The sequence below is a fragment of the Prionailurus bengalensis genome, chromosome F2, assembly GCF_016509475.1.
Source record: "Prionailurus bengalensis isolate Pbe53 chromosome F2, Fcat_Pben_1.1_paternal_pri, whole genome shotgun sequence".
Lineage (NCBI taxonomy): Eukaryota > Metazoa > Chordata > Mammalia > Carnivora > Felidae > Prionailurus > Prionailurus bengalensis.
This window is the reverse complement of record NC_057353.1, coordinates 34,466,295-34,485,463: the sequence shown is the minus strand read 5'-3', so window position 1 is coordinate 34,485,463 and position 19,169 is coordinate 34,466,295. Positions and strand designations below refer to the sequence as shown.

General features: G+C 35.9%; 1 protein-coding gene across 1 annotated transcript in view; it reads left to right on the top strand.

Annotated features, from left to right (window-relative positions):
- CNGB3 (cyclic nucleotide gated channel subunit beta 3) overlaps nt 1-19,169 on the top strand; it is a 148,376-nt gene that overhangs the window by 50,054 nt on the left and 79,153 nt on the right. Inside the window, exons 4-7 of the mRNA XM_043601321.1 lie at nt 7,820-7,965; nt 9,991-10,143; nt 11,143-11,351; nt 17,616-17,666. Coding sequence (XP_043457256.1) covers nt 7,820-7,965; nt 9,991-10,143; nt 11,143-11,351; nt 17,616-17,666 — 559 coding nt within the window. The remainder of the gene's footprint in view (nt 1-7,819; nt 7,966-9,990; nt 10,144-11,142; nt 11,352-17,615; nt 17,667-19,169) is intronic.

Sequence of the window (19,169 nt, the reverse complement as noted above, 5' to 3'; positions counted from 1 at the left end):
ATGAACGAGACACTCAAAATGCACCAATTTTCAGGAACATTTTGTGAGCAGATAGTTTGACTCTTGCAGGCTGCTACTATATGGAAAAAAATGATAAAAAACATAGCTGTTGTTCACCTTAATCTCAAAAAATACCTGACACCATTAGAGAATTTAATGTCTATTGACATGAAACATATTAGTATTATGATTATTTTATGTTTGTATATTTATATGTATATCCATTCTCTTTCCAATTGGGCTAAGATTTGGGAAGGATTGCTATTAGAAGGTGTGTATGTATGTTGATGTGTACATATGGGTCTTAGGTTATAAATTTGTAACCTATGTGACACTATTTGTATAACTTTTTTGTTCCTTTAGTCTTAAAATGTTGTTTAACTATTAACAAAGTTAGGCACCGCTACATTTGTAGGCCATTACAATGTGATTCAATAACAATAGCAATAAATATCTTGGACACAACCTCCAACACTTATAGGTTAACAGAAGGAAAAATCTAGAGAGTGAACTGCTGGCCAGAGTTCAGAAACAAGTTTTGGAATCACAAATGCATTGTAGCACATTCTAGACAGATCAAGAATTTAGGTTAGGAAACTGCATCATAATATCCATATGTACATTTCCATTTGTACAAACTAATGTGTACAAACTATACCATATGCACAAGCAAAATGTGATAAACAACTCAAAATCTTCACAGCATTTAGAGGTGAATATGAGAGGGAAACCAAGTGAGGCTTGGTTGAGTTACAACTACACTAGCCCATATTTCCTTAAAATTTGTAGGTTTTATGGTCAACCACCAGATACATTGGTAAGAATCAGAATTTTGTACTAATTTCAAGTATTTTCTTTCAGAAATTTATGCCCACAACAATTTCCACTTATTCAAAGTAGGTTTCTTTTCTTTAAATGTAACCTTTGAGAACAACTGTCTGAATTTATCATTAATTATTGAGAAAACACAACAAACAAAAAAGACCTGCTCCTCTCTCCCCTCAAAGTTTTCCCAAATAGGAATATAATATTCTTTGTCCAATCCCTGTCTGTTATTCAACATATCTTGAATAGGAGATTTTAAAGGACTTTGATCAACTTGAATTTTTAAAAAGCATTAAGTCTTTAACGAAAAAAGGAATTTAATTCTTACTTAAGCATTAATAAGAATCAGATAAAGTTTGCAAAAGCCAAAGTTTATTCAAGATTTTACTAAAGGGAATAAATACCACTTTTAACTGAGTTCAGGAAATAATGGAAATTCAAAATCCCTTCGAGAACAGAGTCTTTGTACTTTTTTACAAAATACTTGTCAAGACAAAAATGACAAAATTTGCAGTTTGTGTGCAGCATGAGACATGACTGATCTTCTTTTCCAAACTCTTAGTTTCCCTGATTTTTGTGACATTTTTCTGTCTCAGATCTACCTCTCTAATTGCTACTTCTCAATTCCTTATCTTACGCTACTCCTTAAATGTCAGCAAATTACAAGGTTTGACCTCCCAATCTTTTCTTGTTCTATGCAGGCTCTTACCAGCAATCTCATCCACTATATAATTCCCACCATAGCCTCTAGAAAGGTGATCTTAGTTCAACATCTCCATCCAGCTTAGTCCTCCCTGTTTGAATTCCAAACACAAATTCTCAACTGCCTGCTATACATATTTTAAAAAGACCTTGATTCTTCATTCACACTTCAAGTTTAACGTATACTGAATTGAGTGCATTTACAGTTATCTTACAACTTATGCCTCCATCTGAGTTACATGGCATCACAGTCATCCAGTTTGCTAACTAACTTTGTCACATTTGTCTCAACAAATTTGTCACAACAAATTACCATAAACTGAGTGGCTTCAAACAACAGAAATTTATCCTCTCACAGTTCTAGAGGCTAGAAGCCTGAAATCAAGGTGCCTACAAGTTTGGTCCTTCTGAAAGCCCGAGGGAGAATCTGGTCCACATCCCTATCCCAGCTTATGCTGTTTGCCAGCAGTCTGTGGTGTTTCTTGACTTGTGGATACATCACTCCAATTTCTACCTCCATTGTCACATGGTGTTCTCCCTGTGTGTCTCCTCCCTGTCTTCACTTGGCCTTCCAATAAAGACACCAGTCACTAGATTAAAGGCCCACCCAACTCCAGTATGACTTCATCTTCACTTAGCTACTTACATTTGTAAAGATCTTATTTTCAAGTAAGGTCACATTCTGAGGTTCCAGTTGGACATGAATTTTGGCAGAACACTGTTCAATGTAGTACACCGACCAAACTTAAAATTTCACTGTTACATTAACCCACATATTTTAACTCAACTTTCTCCCTTCTTCCAGTTATAGTTCTTCCACACCACAACTAATTATCTTTATTTTTCTCAATTATTTTTCCAAAATATAGCTAATAATGTCCCTCTTCTGCTTAGAATCCTGCTATGCTTCCCCATTGGTCTCAACTGACCTTTCAAACCAAATCATAGGTGATTTGGGATTTTACATTAAATGTTTGAGTTTTTATTATTCTCCACAGAGCAGCAACTGATACACTTTTTCTCAGGCTGTATCCTTTGCCTTGAATATTTTCCCTCTACATTATCAATCAAAGTGCCATTCATCCTTCACTGCAAACTCATTCTTAACTGCCACCATCCATTTCACCTCGTCGAAAGTAGTCACCCCTTTGCATTATACTAAAGCAACAACTTTAATGGGAGAATGGAGAATGGGTATCACTGAGTGTAGATAAAAACTTTCCAAGAGTCTCAGTAAACACAAATAGTTTTGAAAGAATCAGTTTCAAGATCCACATCTTACATATGTACTCTTTCTTAAAATTGATATCCTAGGGTACCTCAGTGGATCAGGTATCAGACTTCAGCTCAGGTCATAATCTCACGGTTCATGAGTTCAAGCCCCCTTCAGGGTCTCTGATGTCAGCACAGAGTCCGCTTTAGATACTCTGTCCCCTTCTCTCTCTGCAGCCCCCCAACTCATGTGCACACGCACGTGCTCTCTTGCTCTCAAAAATAACAATAAACAAACAAATATAAATAAATAAAAATGATATCTTGAATACTCCCACAGACCACAAGTTTCTCTTTTCTGCCTCCCCTTTCACGATGGCTTTTTTCTCCCTTTGCAAAAGAAAGGCCTACTTCTAACCCATCTCGTTATTACTATGATGCATTCACCCTGGAGTGAGAAAGCTTCTGCAACCCCAAATGCAAGAACAATTGTCAAATATATGATTTTTTTTGCTTATATCTCTGATTGAATTTAAAGAAATGAAGACTACCACTATAATTCGATTTTTTCATCAGCTTTTATTTTAAATGAGTGTTCTCTATACCCTTATCAAAAAAATTAAAACAGGAATAAATGTCACTCTAACAACTAATTTTTTTTCTCCCATAGATACATATACAAATTTTAACAGCCTCACTCATCTCAATAAGAGTTTTAATAAGACTTTCCTTCTATTTCTTTACTAAAATTTGTAAAATGTTTACATATTTATGTAAGATATGGTTCATCAAGGAATTATGAGGAATAATTCATTTAAAAATATTTTTGGTAATTTGAACAAGAAATTTAGTAATTTAGTAATATGAACAAGAAATATCAAATATCACTCAAATGGAGCATAGTTACATAAGGCATATCCATTGCTTTTCTCTCTACACCCGTTTGATTTTGTGTTTATCTCATGAAAATACATGACTTTTTATTCAGTCACAAAATTACCTAAAGAAAAATACATTCATAGCTTCTGCATATATGTCAGTAAGGGAGAAGATGAACAAGGATTACTCTTTAAGAGAGCTGGGGAAAAAAGAAAAGATGAAATAAATGGACATAAAACACTCAACTAATACAAAAAGAAATATATATCATAGTTGAAATATAGACATGCATTTGAAATGCTGGCATGCTTTCTAATATAATTTTCAGCACTTTAATCATGAGGTAGGTTTGCACAATAAAAACCAGTGTGATTAAGTGGCAATTATATGGTCAATTAGGGCTTATCGATGATTCAGGAAAAGAGAAAAAACATTCTCCTTAGGTCTTAAGGTTTGGATTAGATATTTTGACAGTTCGAATACCTGCCTTTATAGTTAATGATCCAGCAAGTCTCAACTTCACTTTTTATAGATTTTTTTTAGTGCACTGAGGCACATCACATAAGGTCAAACAAAAGGTTGGAAGTAGTGAGTTTATTTATTCAATAAGCATTTATTGAAAACTTACCTTGTCCTAGGTTTTGTGGAATATAAAGAAAACACGGTTTCTGACCTTGAGAACTTCAGTCTATAATGATATCATCTACATACATCTCTTCACACATCCCATATACACTGATGACCACCAAGGTCTTATCCCCAGAAAATGTCTTCTGGGAGGCACAAAATCCTATCACACAAGGTCCTACAAACATCTTAAATTGAACATGCACACACACACACAAAAACTCATTTTTCCACACACCCTCTATATACAAACATCTTTCTGAGTTCTTCATTATATTAATGGCATCTTCATGAAGCTAGACTCTTGTAATACAAACTTAGAAGTTATTCTTGATTTCTTATTTGGATTATTCAGAAGATCCAGAAAGATCAAATCCTTTTCTTTCTGGCTCTAAATTATTTCTTTAATCCTTCTCTTTTCCCGTAACAGTTCTAATCTAACCCATTCACTTGTTTCCTTGCATCCATCCATTTACACTGCTCCTCTTCAACTCTGCCACTATTTCTGGGTCTCTAAAACTTCTATCTGCTCATACACCTCATTTGCTTAATACTCTACATTGGCTCCCATTAACCTATAGATTAATGTCCAAACTCCTAATAAATCATGTAGGAACCATCATAATCTGACCCCACTCACCTTTCAGGACCTAACCACCACCACTCCTACCACCCCTGCCACCTGGCCTCCTCCATATACTTACTCTGTTCCAGTCACGCCCACAATACTTGCTGAATGTGTTATGTTTTTTCACATTTCTGAACGTATTGTTCTCAATGCCTCGAAGGTCCTTCTTTCATTTCTCTGTCAAAGGCCTTCTAAACATTTCAGACTTAAGATGCTTTCTCTGTGAAACCCTTCCTTGATTCCCCAAGCCAAGTTTAGTATGAACATAGCACTTTGTACATATCTTTGTTATTTATTAGGTACTCATTTACATCCTTACTTCACCCATTAAACTATGAACATCTGTAGGGTTACAGTCTAATTCATCTTTTTATTCCATTACATAAAGTAGAAACTCAACAGTCTGATGGATGAATAAACTCCTAGGCATACTAAGAAGAAATCTGTGAAATGATATATATAACACTTCTTAATCAGAAAAAAAAATTCTAGTTTTGTAGACCTAATATCCCCTACTTCTATATTGTCTAAGATGTACCAGTCTTCCACTGCATCTCAGTCTTCGCCATTCTTGAGAAGGCTTTTAAAGCTTTTAGTGTGACACACTTAAAGAATCTTGATGCTGAGGGGTGCCTGGGTGGTTCAGTTGGTTAAGCGTCTGACTTCGAATCAGCTCATGAGCTCACAGTTCATGGGTTTGAGCCCCGTGTTGGGCTCTGTGCTGACAGCCTGGAGCCTGTTTCAGATTCTGTGTCTCCCTCTCTCTCTCTGCCCCTCCCCTGTTTATGCTCTGTCTCTGTCTCAAAAATAAATAAACATTAAAAAAAATTTTTTTAAAAGAATGTTGATGCTGAGGCAGGACTTTTGACATATAAAAGAGGCATAAATTATACTATGATAATAAGAAAGAAAGAAAGAAAGAAAGAAAGAAAGAAAGAAAGAAAGAAAGAAAGAAAGAAAGAAAGACACATCGATGGTCTGGGAATCTGTAAACAATTATAGATGTGATATATTTCTGTTCATGATAGAGAATGGAGATTAGTAGAGAGGGGCTCATACTAGGGTTCTTTTTAAATAGAATCCACAGTGGATGGTGCCTGGTGGCTCAGTCAGTTAAGCGCCTGACCTCAGCTCAGGTCATGATCTCATGGTTTGTGAGTTTGAGCCCTGCAGGCTCTGTGCTCACAGCTGGGAGCCTGGAGCCTGCTTAGGATTCTGTGTCTCCCTCTGTCTCTTTCCCTCCTCCACTCACACTGCCTCTCTTTCTCTCTCTCTGTCTCTCTCTGTCTCTCTGTCTCTCTCCCTCTCTCAAAAATAAAGATTAATTTTTTTAAATAGAATCCACAGATTACCCAGCTCCAATGTGAACCCCATCAGTTCCAGTTTGGAAGTGAGATGGAAAGGGGAGATATGGATGTGAGGAGGTGAGAATGGATAGAACCTATATGGGTCTGCGTAGACACAGTGTCAGACTTCAGAAGGAAGGTAGAGAGAACGAGTTAGAAGTCTGAGGAAAATCTGTCAAGGAACTCAGATCTTTATGAAGTATACTAATTCATATATTATACCCTGTACTTATTTTTTTTGTTTGTTTTCTTAGAAGGGAAGTGCATTAACGCACACTAGATATATTCATTTTCTACTGCTGCATAAGAAATTATTACAAACTAGGTAACTTAAAACAATACCATTTAATAGCTCACACTGCCAGAAGTCAAAAATCTGGGTGAGGCTAGGTTCTCTGTTTAAGGTCTCTCAAAGCTGAAATGAAGGTGTCAGCCAGGCTTGGCTAGTCTCTTACCTGGAGGCACCAGAGAAGAATCTACTTCCAAGCTCATTCAAATTATTGGCAGAATTCAGCTCCATGCGGTTGTAGGACTGAGGTCCTTGTTTTCTTGTTATCAGCTAGCCTGAGACAGTCTCTGCTCCTAGAAGCTTCATGTAATTCTCATGAGGGGGCCCTTTTATTCTTCAAAGCCAAAAATTGATAATGTCTCTCAAGTAGAATTGCCCTTATGCTTCAAACCTGTAACTTTCTGCTCTATCACCAGCTACAGAAACTCTCTGCTTTTAAAGGGCTTATTTGATTACATCAGGCCCATTTGTATAAATTTCTTACCTTTAAGTCAACTAAGCTATATAGCACACACTAATTATGAAAGCAAAATCCACCATATTTATTGTCTCCAGGATTATGCAGGACAAGTACACCAGGGGGCCACCTTAGAATTCTGCCTACATCACGATCTCACAGTTTGTGAGATCAAGCCTGTTTCAGGCTCCATGCTATCAGGCCTGACCCTCTCTCTCCTTCTCTCTCTCTTTCTCTGCCCTTCTCTCTCTCTCTCTCTCTCTCACTCTCGCTCTCGCTCTCGCTCTCAAAATAAATAAATAAACCTTTTTAAAAATATAGAATTCTACCTACAATGCCAGGGTTTCTTTTTTTTTTTTTTCTAATGATGCAATTAAATGTCAGAATCACAGTCCTCAAGATCTAATAGAGTGTAGAATGGACATTTGTTATTTGTGGATTCTAATATTTCATTGGTAACCAGCACTGTTCCATCAAACTTAATTTTTTTTAATATTTATTTATTTTTGAGAGAGACAGAGACAGAATGTGAGTGAGTGAGGGGCAGAGAGAGAGGGAGACACAGAAGCAAAAGCAGGCTCCAGGCTCTGAGCTGTCAGCACAGAGCCCGACACGGGGCTCGAACTCATGAGCTGTGAGATCATGACCTGAGCCAAAGCTGGACGCTCAACCAACTGAGCCACCCAGGCGCCCCCATCAAACTTAAGTTTTAAATTGTTCTATTCACTTGTAGAAAGGAGCAAATAATTATCTGAGATCTATAAGGAGTGTGAAAAAATTTAATTTCTCCCTTGTATGTACTTCTTCATGGATCCATCTCTATCACCATTTTTTCCCTCATTTTGTCCAAAAAGCAAACCACATGAAGCCCCTGTTATAAATGAGTATGCTGATGCCCAGCTACACAACTTGGTGAGAAGGATGCGTCAAAGAACAATCCTCTACAAGAAAAAGTTGGCAGAAGGAGATATATCCTCACCTGAAGCCAGCCCCCAAACTGGTAAGCATTGTTACTCAAAGTACTGGAAAGAAAAAAGTTATGAAGGGGCATGTATTTTCAAATATCTTAGCTTGGGTTCCCCCAAAAGCAGACCCTGCGACAATGATTTAAGTACAGATAGTTTGTATTGAAGGTGATCCAGGAAGGTGAGAGCAGATAAGAGAGATGGAGATAGGAGTTAAGACAATAAAGATGTATTGATGAGATGGCTTCTTCTGTAGGCCCTAGGACTTGATACAGCTGAAAAACTATGTGGATCACACCCAAGAATTCTCCTGAGAAACCTCCACACTGTTTTCCAGTGGTTGCATCAATACATATATTCCCACCAACAATGCGCAGGATCCCCCCTTCTCCACATCCTCACAAACACTTGTTATTTCTTGTCCTTTTGATACTAGCTATTCTGACTGGTGTGAGGTGATATCTCATTGTGGTTTAGAATTGCATTGGCGTGATGCTGAGTGATGTTAAGCATCTTTTCATGTGTCTGTTGGCCATCTGTATGTCTTCTTTGGGAAAAAATGTCTATTCAGGTCCTCTGCCCATTTTTTAATCAGATTGTGTGGAAGGTTTTTTGGTGTTGAGTTGTATAAGTACTTTATATATTTTGGAGAAAGAAGCTGGGGTATCAATCCACCAACTGTTTTACATTGGCTGAAGGTTGTTGCTGGGGCATGTTGCTAAGTCTCCAACACTTTAAGTAAGCCAGCTCAGAGAAAACCCTGAAGAAGAAAGACACAGGGAGCCCTCTGCACATGACCTCTGGACCCACCGTATATGAACAAGCCAACAGCAATATCCACGATAGCAAGTTTTATTGTAAATATTAATTAAGAATACCCTTTATACACAAAGCATTTATTATAAAAATATAAGAACACTATCTGAATATACAACATAGTAGAGAACATCAATAAACTAATCACATGGGGGGCAATCATCAGCTTCCCTAATAATTTCAGAAATGTGTTTATGAAAAATTAATAAATTCAATAAAGTAGAGCACAAAAGTGATATATATTATGAATACATCTTTATAAAAATATTTATATATAGAGAGAGAGAGAGAGACAAAAATAGAAGAAAGGTTGTTTAATAACAGTTAAATAAAAGTTAAACTGTTAACATATAGAGTTAAGGGTTTTCTTTATAAGGAAAATTCTGTATAAGGTAAATTGGATTTTTAAAATAAACTACAGGGGATCCTGGATGTCTCAGTCAGCTAAGTGTCTCACTCTTGATTTCAGCTCTGGTCATGATCTCAGGGTCAGGAGACCGAGCCCCACATTGGGCTCTGCACTGAATGCAGAGCCTGCTTTGGATTCTCTCTCTGCCCCTTCTCTGCTCATACATGTTCTCTCTCTCTCTCAAAATAAACAAATTAACATTTTTTAAATAAGTAAAAAATAAACTACATATTGTATAGTAATTTCTTTTTGAAAAGAAAAGGAAGTCATTGTATTTTGATAAACATATGTTGAAAAAATATTTTGAGCTTTATTTATTCATAACTTGAAAGATATATGCAAAACCCAAGAAGCATAAAACTAAAACCTTTAGAATGATGTAAATGTTTAATGTTTCATTTCAGTGTAAACCTAAGGACTGACTTTATGCTACAAAATATGTAAGAATTAAGCTTGTACTTAAAATATCCTATTTGTGGTGTGCCTGGCTGACTCAGTCAGTAGATCATGTGACTCTTGATCTCAAGGTTGTGAGTTTGAGTCCCACATTGTGTGTGGAGATTACAGTAAATAAATAAAATAATATATCCCATTTGTAACACCTGTAGGATAATTTACTAGTAAGCTTTAAATCTGTTTATTTCCAAATTCCAGTGTTTTCCTTACATGGATATTGTCATTAATGTCACTGTTTTCAATGTCAAAACATGCTTTATCTGCCTGTATTGAGAAGGAAAGATTCTGAAATGTTCTGACTTTGAGAAATCCAAGCTTTTTTTCATTTAGCTAACCTGACTTCTTAAAAATGTGTTTATCTCTTTTTTCCGCTATAAAGCAAAGCCCACAGCTGTACCATCAACACAAGAAAGCAGTGCTAAGCTAAAAGAAGAACATTACTATCACATATTGTGTTTTAAATTCCAGAAGATGCCTCTGACAGAGTATCTAAAGCAAATTAGACTTCCAAGAAGCATAGATTCATACACAGGTACCATCAAAGGGTGAAATTCTCAGTGGGAGGGCTGGCTCTTATCAAGAACTCATGTAACCCAAAGTCACCAATGGCTTCCTTTTTTCCCTAGCCCACATTCTAAATCTGTCTAGAAAGCAGAACATAAACTATATCAAATATGCAATGGACTGTTTGTGCCTCTCTGGTGAAAGCAAGAGATAAAATATTCCTGCCTATTTTTAAAATGTATGCCAGAATAATGTGAAGTAAAGTAAATGTATAATCACCAAAATAAATAGATGATAGATAGATACATAGATAGATACATAGATAGATAGATAGATAGATAGATAGATAGATAGATAGATATAAAAAGCAGTCCAGGGTCTATTCTGCCAGTAATTACTTCTGAAAAGAAAGCTCCAAAGTATTCAGTGATATGTACACCCACACCCCTCCCTAAAAAAGTAGTTATAAAGTATCTATCTTCTTCCATCCTTTCACATTGTTAATTATTCTAACTGAACAAATCCCTTCCTGTGGCCTCCCTCCAGCAGAAGAAAGCAATTGTGAAAGGACGTGGACTGTGTTAATGGACCGATTCTCTGCCCTCTCACATCAGCCATACTCATTCAGGCAAGATGTGGCCTTTTTGTCTACCTGCCCTGGGTGATCCTGAAGTTTAACTCCTGATGCAGAAAAGGCTTACTGCTGCAGTTATCCAAACAGGGCACCTCTGACTTCCCCTGAGTCTCCTCTTCCTTGATCCATATAGCACACTTACCTGTGGGGACAGACTTAGCATGGCCACTTCTTGGCAAAGAAGAAGGCCTTTCTCCAATGTTAGAAGAGCTGATAAGATCACTCAATATCCCTTGTAAAACCCAGTGCTTTCGACTCTAAAGGCAGAATTGTACTGAATGTTAATAGAACCTTTTACAGTAATTTTCTTATCTCCAGAGGACATTGCTCCAACATTACCATTACAAGAGAGTCTTTTTTAATGCTTATTACATGCCATTTGGATTTTTCTAGATCGACTCTATCTCCTGTGGCTCTTGCTTGTCACCATTGCCTATAACTGGAACTGCTGGCTTATACCACTGCGCCTTGTCTTTCCGTATCAAACACCAGACAACACACGCTACTGGTTTATTACAGACATCATATGTGATATCATCTACCTTTGTGATATGCTATTAATCCAGCCCAGACTCCAGTTTATAAAAGGAGGAAACATAATAGTAAGTGGGGCTGGGGAGAAGCAGAAACTGACAAATGAATATCAGATTGGACAACAAAAAAATAAATTAACAACATTGTTTATTTAATATCTGACTGTTTCTGTCTGTATGAGTCTTTAACCACTAAAAACCACCAGTATAACAACAACAACAACATAACCCTTGAGGATTCACTGTGTTCTGGGGACCATGCATCTCCCTGTGCTTTAGTTTCCTCATCTTAAAAATAGTAATAACAATAGTACCTTCACAATGTTGATGGAAAGACTAAATGAAATGATGCATGTAAAGTGCCTCGAGCTATGTCTGATGCCTCATGAGTGCATTAATTTACGCTGCCTCACCTAATCCTTCCAGTCACCCTATAAAGAAGATGTTATTGTCAACCCCATATACAGGAGATAAAACTGAGGTTTGGAGAGGGTAGATGATTGCTCAAGGCACAAAGCTAAGAAAGTAGTTGAGACAAGATTCGAACCTAGACCTTTACTCCAAAACCCATGTTCATTACAACTGCACCATGTTGGTTCATGTTGGTAAGTTTTTCAGACTTTGATAATATGCGACGATAGAAAGATAATACCAGGTCTGAAATGTCAAAAACATACACATACTTTACCTAAATAATGTAAAAAAAAGTATGAATTATCAATGCAAAAAGAAGTAATTTAATATATATTTCTCTAGTAATCAAGCTTCATATAGTCCACGAGGCAGGTACTTTCTACCACATTGGAATCTACCATTCACCTCAATATTTTTTTAAATAAAGCAGGTATTATTTCACACATAAAAGTCTACTCAACCTCCTCAGGAGATAGCCTGATGTTGTTCGAAAGCCCTAGTCTATAAGATTTTTAGGACACAGACTGTATCCTGTTTTTATAACTGTATAGTCAGCACTGAGCACAGCACCTGTACATAGTACAAAAAAACAAATCTAAAGTGTTAGGCCTTGACACTTTGGGAAAACCTAACTTAAAAAGAAGAGAAAAGCTGTCATGACCCTTTAAATCAGTGTAGATTCACTGCAATGTCCAATATAGTGGCCACTAGCCAGATGTGTCTGTTCAAATTTCAATTTCAATTAATTAAGATTAAATAACATTAAAAATTCATGTATCCTAGCCACACTATCCATATTTTCAGTGCCCAATTTTCATTTGGCTAGAGGCTACCATATCCGAGAACACAGAATATTCCCACCATTGCAGAATGTGCTATTAGATGGTACTATAACAATAAGCCATCAAGTTCTTCATCAAAAGAGCCAGACTGTAAGTAGGAAGCCACACAGCCTGCAGACAGGTACAAATCACAAGCACAAAAAACACACCAGTTGTTTTGTGATTTTTTTTTAATTAATATGGCATCTACTGGCTTATACTGTTTTCACTCTTCCACTTTCCAGACTCATCACATCCCAGTTCTCATCATCAAATGCAGTGCTTACCTCAGAAACTAGCATTCTTACCCTTAGGAGAAATTATCTTCTCCTAGATTTATCCTCAGTATTGAGGGAATTTCATAAGCAATCCTGTCAGTCTAAGACAGAAACAGGAGAATATGTTTCCACAAGCACATACCCAAATCTTAAAGCCTCTACTCTCCAGCCCCTTCCTCAACTAACTAGAAGGATGCCTCCTTTCCAACTGGTGTCCATGTCACAATCTCTGTGAGGGTGGCACAGAACAGATCCTCCAGTGGATCTGTCACAGTAGGAAGAGCAGACCAGTGGAATATATGGCACCGTGGTTGAAACATATTTTTAAAGAACAGAGGTGGGTTCCTTCATCTCCCAAATATTTTCTTTTGAATCTCCAGACAATCTTAAATTATCAAAAAGCTAAAAGGAGTAATTTTGGTTATTGTTGTTTTATTTTAGAAAAAAATTTATTTGCTGAAGAAATCCTCCTATTATTTGAAAGTTTTCATAGAAAGAAATTCTGAAGGCAAGAGCTAAAGCTGTAACAAAAATCTATTCAAAATATTCCTTGTGTGGACTTCAGAGCACTAGTCAGCTCACCAGCACTATCCCCAGAGCTCACTGGCAGTTTGATGAATGATGATGATGGTGTACAAATAAGAAGTAAACAACACACAAAAAAAGAGTGCTAATTTCAACCTCCATTAGATGCACAAGGGGGGAGAAAATCAATGTTTGACAAATGGAAAATGACAAAATCAGTAAGGGGAGACTTATTTTCAATTTTCTAAAAGGGCTTTACACACAATAGAGTGTTAAAAACAAGAAAAATAACCAATAAAAACACACTCAACGGACTCTATTTAAAATGCATTATCACAAACTACAAATACAGAGCAGGAACTAATTGCTTTGTTTGTTCAAAAGAAGTTTAATGGTTTCTTTAATTTAGGGTAGGTAGTGTTAGCCTTTGAAACTTGATTACATTTTGGTAAGAAGACTGCAAGTTGAGAACCCAAACTAAAGATCTAACTACATTTAGCTATCTCTGCTACCTTTGGTGTACAGAGACAAATTATTCATTCACTCATTCATTCATTCAACAAACATTTATTAAATACTTACAGTTTCCAGGTATTTCAGGGCTGGAGAATGGTAATATTAGTTCCCCAAGGCCTTGAAAAGTAGGTAACGAACAGATTGAAGTGCTAAAGGCCGGTGCTCGCTTCGGCAGCACATATACTAAAATTGAAGTGCTAAAGGCCACTATATAGGGAATTGGAAGGGTTTACAAGTTTTTCACAGCATTTATTTGCAATATCTTTATTCTGAAAATTGTGCTATTCAAATAGAGAACAAAATTTTGTATCAAAGACCAACTCTCTTGCTGTTACTTTCCTTTATAGACTGCAGAAATAGAGCTGGAAATGGCAATGAGGATTACTGAGATAGGAGACTCTCATACACACGACAATGCTAAACCTACCAATCACAACAATCCATGGAAATGCTCAGCGCCATCTAGTGACAATGCCAATCAGGCCTGCCATTATTGTCAACCACTTTTGGCACTTCATCTTCTCAGTTACTCTTTATAAACTGACCTAAAGAAAATTAATCACTCCCTTCTCTGCGCTCTGTACACTTTATTCATAATTCTGTTATTTAATTGTTAAGTAAAAATTGGGTTAATTATGATATAGTAGAAACAAGCAGACCAGGGTCAAATTCCATCTCTGAAATTTAGTAATAGCATTATTTAAAGAAAATGCATTTACCTTTCATCCATAAAATGGGAATTATAATACCCACCTCATAAACCTATTGTGAAGAATAAGACAATGTGTACACTGAGGCCAGACTCTGGAGTCTAAAAGATATACAGTAAGTTGTTGAATGAATCAAATGAATGAATATCCACACATTTAACTTCCCTTATTGTCTCCTATTTTTATATGTAGCTCTCTTTATTACCTGATAATAAGTTTCTTGAGAATAAGGACAGTATTCAATTCATTTGCCTATTTTAGGAACTCAGAGTATATCCAAGAAATGTTTGAAGGAGTGAATGAATGGCAAACTTGGTTCAAGAATCTTCTTTCCTTGAATAATTATTTAATCTGCATTGTAGTTGTTTCATGATATTACTATTTTTTGAAACATTTCTATCTGTTCTATATGAAATTATGGAGTTTCTATGAATTATTTATCAGAAGAAGTAAATATAATCATACCTGGGTAAAGCTTCTTCACAAACTATCTGTTGGAAGAGGATTTAGGTGCAGTCAGCGTATCTATCCTTCATAAAGTAAGCCTCCCCTGAAAAAAATGTTGCCGGCATAATGACAAGGCTTAAAAGAGAGAAAGAGAATTAAACTAGGGCAACATTTTTTAAATAAGTGCCTAATTGTTAGCAGTAAGCATGCAGATCCTCATACAACTAATAATACCTAATTTATTTAGTGCTCCAAAGAAAATTTTAGAATCACTAGATGGCATTTCCTCTACTATAACAAGTTTTAGTTTCATTTACATTTATTCAATTATAGGATCATAAACAAGCCTAAAAGTAAAGGGATAAAAGTACTAAAATCATTCTTCCAAGGTTGGAGGAGAGGGTGGTATTTTATCCTCATAGCACTTGAAATTTATCTGTCAGTCCCAGATGAGCTTTGAAAGAGCTGACTGATTTTACTCAAGCTCAGTACATGATTCAACTTAAACTACTGTCTAGGTCTTACCAGTGGCTAAATAAGTCATTGTGTTTCACAGTAAAATCATTAGATGAGCATGTCTTATATTTTTTCTAATATATTTCTGTAAGATACAGTATATGTGCATGGGTAAAAATTATAGCCAAAAAATGTGAGGGGAACAGGAATTGGTGAGTTGGCTAACCAGTATTTAACATTGCTTGGCACTAGTTTAAAACTTCTGAGCTTGGACAGTCTGGATGATAACTGTTAGAAGACACTGCTTCCATGTGTCCAAATTACAATACTTTGGTCAGATCATTAGTAATACATAGACAATTCCTCCCTACCTATAACTAAAATATAAGAGTATAAATCCAGTATTAGCATTAATTTTTTTAGATCTGAAGAGTGACAAATGCTTCTTCATCTATCGCTTATCATATATTTATTGGGCACCTACTATGTGCTAAATGTTGCATTAGAAACTGGAAAAAGAAGACAAAGATATGGACCCCCTTAAGTAACTCACCCTATGAAGGACAGACAAAAGGAAAATGGTGAGGTTTTGTAATGTGAGTCATGACAGAGCTGAGCCCAGGGGTTATGAGGTACAGAGAAAACCATGTGAAGGAGAGGACACCTGGTCCAAATCTTGATGAATGAATTTCCATTATCTGCACATCTCCATCCCACAAAAAAGGGGAAAAAGATAAGTTCCAAGCTCTGAGAATAGCATAGGCAAAGTCACGAAAGTGAGAAACTCTGATGCATCTGAGGAACTGCTGAATAAAGTGGATATGGGATGCTGCAGGAGGTGAGTGAGACAAAGTAGAGCCTTATAGACTATGAAAGGGAGTTTGTTTTTTTTTTTAAGTCATGTAGAAACAGAGGATATCACATAAATGGTGATTGTTAAGTAATCTGATTTACTGAGATCATCTAGCTGCAATTATAGAATGGATCAAGGGGAACAAGACTATGGCAAAGAGACCCATGCCAAAAGAAGAGAATGGACATCAGAAAAGTGTAGGAAGAAGAATCATAGAATTGGTTTCTGGTTGGATGAGGACTGAGGGAAAATGAGTGGTCTAGGATCACTGACCAATATAGATGAGGATGCTCATAGGATACTCAAGAGGAGGAGGTAGGAGGATGATTAGGCTTGAGGGGAATGAAGAATCGTGATGAATTCAGGTCTGATATAAATTAAATTTGAGATAAGCAGAATTGCTAAGTGAAGAAGACAATAGGCAGTTGTTTGTGTGGGTCAATAGCTCCAGAAAGTGATATTAGATGGCAGTAGATCTTTGTTAGCATCATTGTACATGGGCATATTTGAAACCACTTAAGTGGGTGGAGTTTTCTAGGAAGCAGGTATAAAGAGGAGGAGAAGAGAGCTAAGTCCTGGGGAATGTTGCCATTTAAATGGCTAGCCCTGGAATTAAAGGGAAAAAAAAAGTCACCAAATAGTTAGAACTGAAGACGTAAATGAAAAATGGCATTACAGATTCTTTGGAAAGAAAAAGTTTCAAAGACAAATATCAAATTTTTAGTCATCTCTTCATTCCTTGATCTGTTTATCCACTCAATAAGTATTTATTGGATTCCTAGTATATTCTAGTCACTAACTATATACAGTTGCTAAACAAAGTCAACCCTGTCCTAAGATAGATTATCATTTAATGGAATACACTGATTTTAAATAAATGAGCCAAGAAATATGTGTGATTTCAAAACATGGTGAATGCCATAGAAGAATACAAGGATTCCCTTGGTGTGATCATTAGGACGTTGTTGCTGGCATTCATATCGGTCGTCTTAATGGGATGAGAAAAATGAGAGCAAGTCAAACTGTCACCAAATTGCCATGGATCAAGGAGGAAATTTGAGGGAAGGATGCAAAATAAAGCAATGTAGGCAACTTCTTTAGAAGCTTGAGTGTGACAAATAATAGATCAATAGCAAAAACAAAACAAACACCAAAGAAGATTTTTATTCTGTTTTAAGAGATAAGAGGATAGAGCATATTTATGGGCTGAAGTTACAAGGAACCAGGAAAGAGAAATAGGTATATATATTTATCACAGTGAGAAAAATAATTGATGAAATTGGGTAAAATTAATTCAAAATATCACATTTCAGGTGGATTCAAATGAGTTAAAGACACACTACAGGAGTTCTACAAAATTTCAGGTAAGTGACTTACAATTTCAAAATTGTGCAAGTTATCCATTGCCATTTTGATTTTAAGTCCCATCTACAAATTTCTTTTTTCAAAATCTGCTTCTTTTTGAATTGTAGCTTTTGTAACAAAGTTTATACAGATGAAGTTCTGTTAAGCAAAGGCAAACCTGAAGTTTTTGCTTCTCAATAGTTACATGGTATACTTCCTTGAATGTGCAGTTCTTTATATGCATCTTTATCAAGCACAACAAAATGTTAGTGCTCACATTTAAATTCTGAATAAAATATCAGTAAAGAAGTATGGAGTGTAAAGTAAAATTTTGGATCATGAGTAACTTGTTCTGTGAGTGTTCCACAAGATGAGCAAACATTTCTAATAAATTTTAACATGATAAACAGGCAGTATCTTGCGATATGAGTAGTACATGATCCAAATGTCACATGATCACAACTGAGCCAATGGTTCTTGAAATTCGCTTTGATATACAAGTGCTTGGAATTGCAAGTGTGTTTCCAGAATGAATTGTGCTCACAAACCAAGGTTATACTGTACTTTGTCTTATTCATATAGAATGCTAGCCTCCAATTCACATACCATGTTGTAAAAGTCTATCAAATTGTCTACTCCTATTTCTTTGTTGTTCATATAAACAAAATAGAAAAGAAGCAATTATTTATATAATATGGCACCCTCTTTCCTCAAATAACAATATAATTGTATGTTTTTTCACTCATGATTATTTACACCCAAATACTTTGTTATCTTTTATTTGTCCCTCCTACCTTTGAGAAATATAGATTTGGGAGATATCCAAGCTTACCTAACTTGTGTAAGTCCAACCTCCCATTTGAAGAACACTTCTGTGGCCTCGAATTTTGTATAAAAATACAAATCTGGGTTTAGGAACCCTATTGTCCCCATTGGCAGTCTATGGTGATTAAAATCTCTTTCAATTTGTTTTTATCTCCAACTAATTTTCTTTGTAAAAAATTGCCACATACTTAGACATATTCATAATCTATGCTACTTTGGTGAACTCCACAAGAGGATGTATATTCTTTTTAAGTGTCACAAAACTTATTCTAAACTCTTAATCACTGTCTTGAATTTGAATAAAGGCAAATTAACTCATACATTTAATGTGGGTTTACAAATGCAAAAATTTACATTTATTCAATTGTGGTCACTCATTTTGAATTCTCTTAGCACATCCTGCTTGTCTAGTTATTTTTGTGATTCATTATTCCACTATTAGATTGTTAATTTCTTGTGGACAGAAACAATATTTTACTCCTATTTCAATCCCAACATGTTTTGTAAAGTGCCTTGTACAGAGTTCAGTATTGGTCAATTCTTACTCTATTCAATTTTCTACAATTCAATGAGAAATAAATCATCTTTATCTAACACTAGCGTGTTAATATCAAACACAGCTAATGACTACATAGAGAATTAAAGTGGGCAGTTGAGCAATTGGATAGACAGCAAGTAAAAAGACCATAATTCTGACA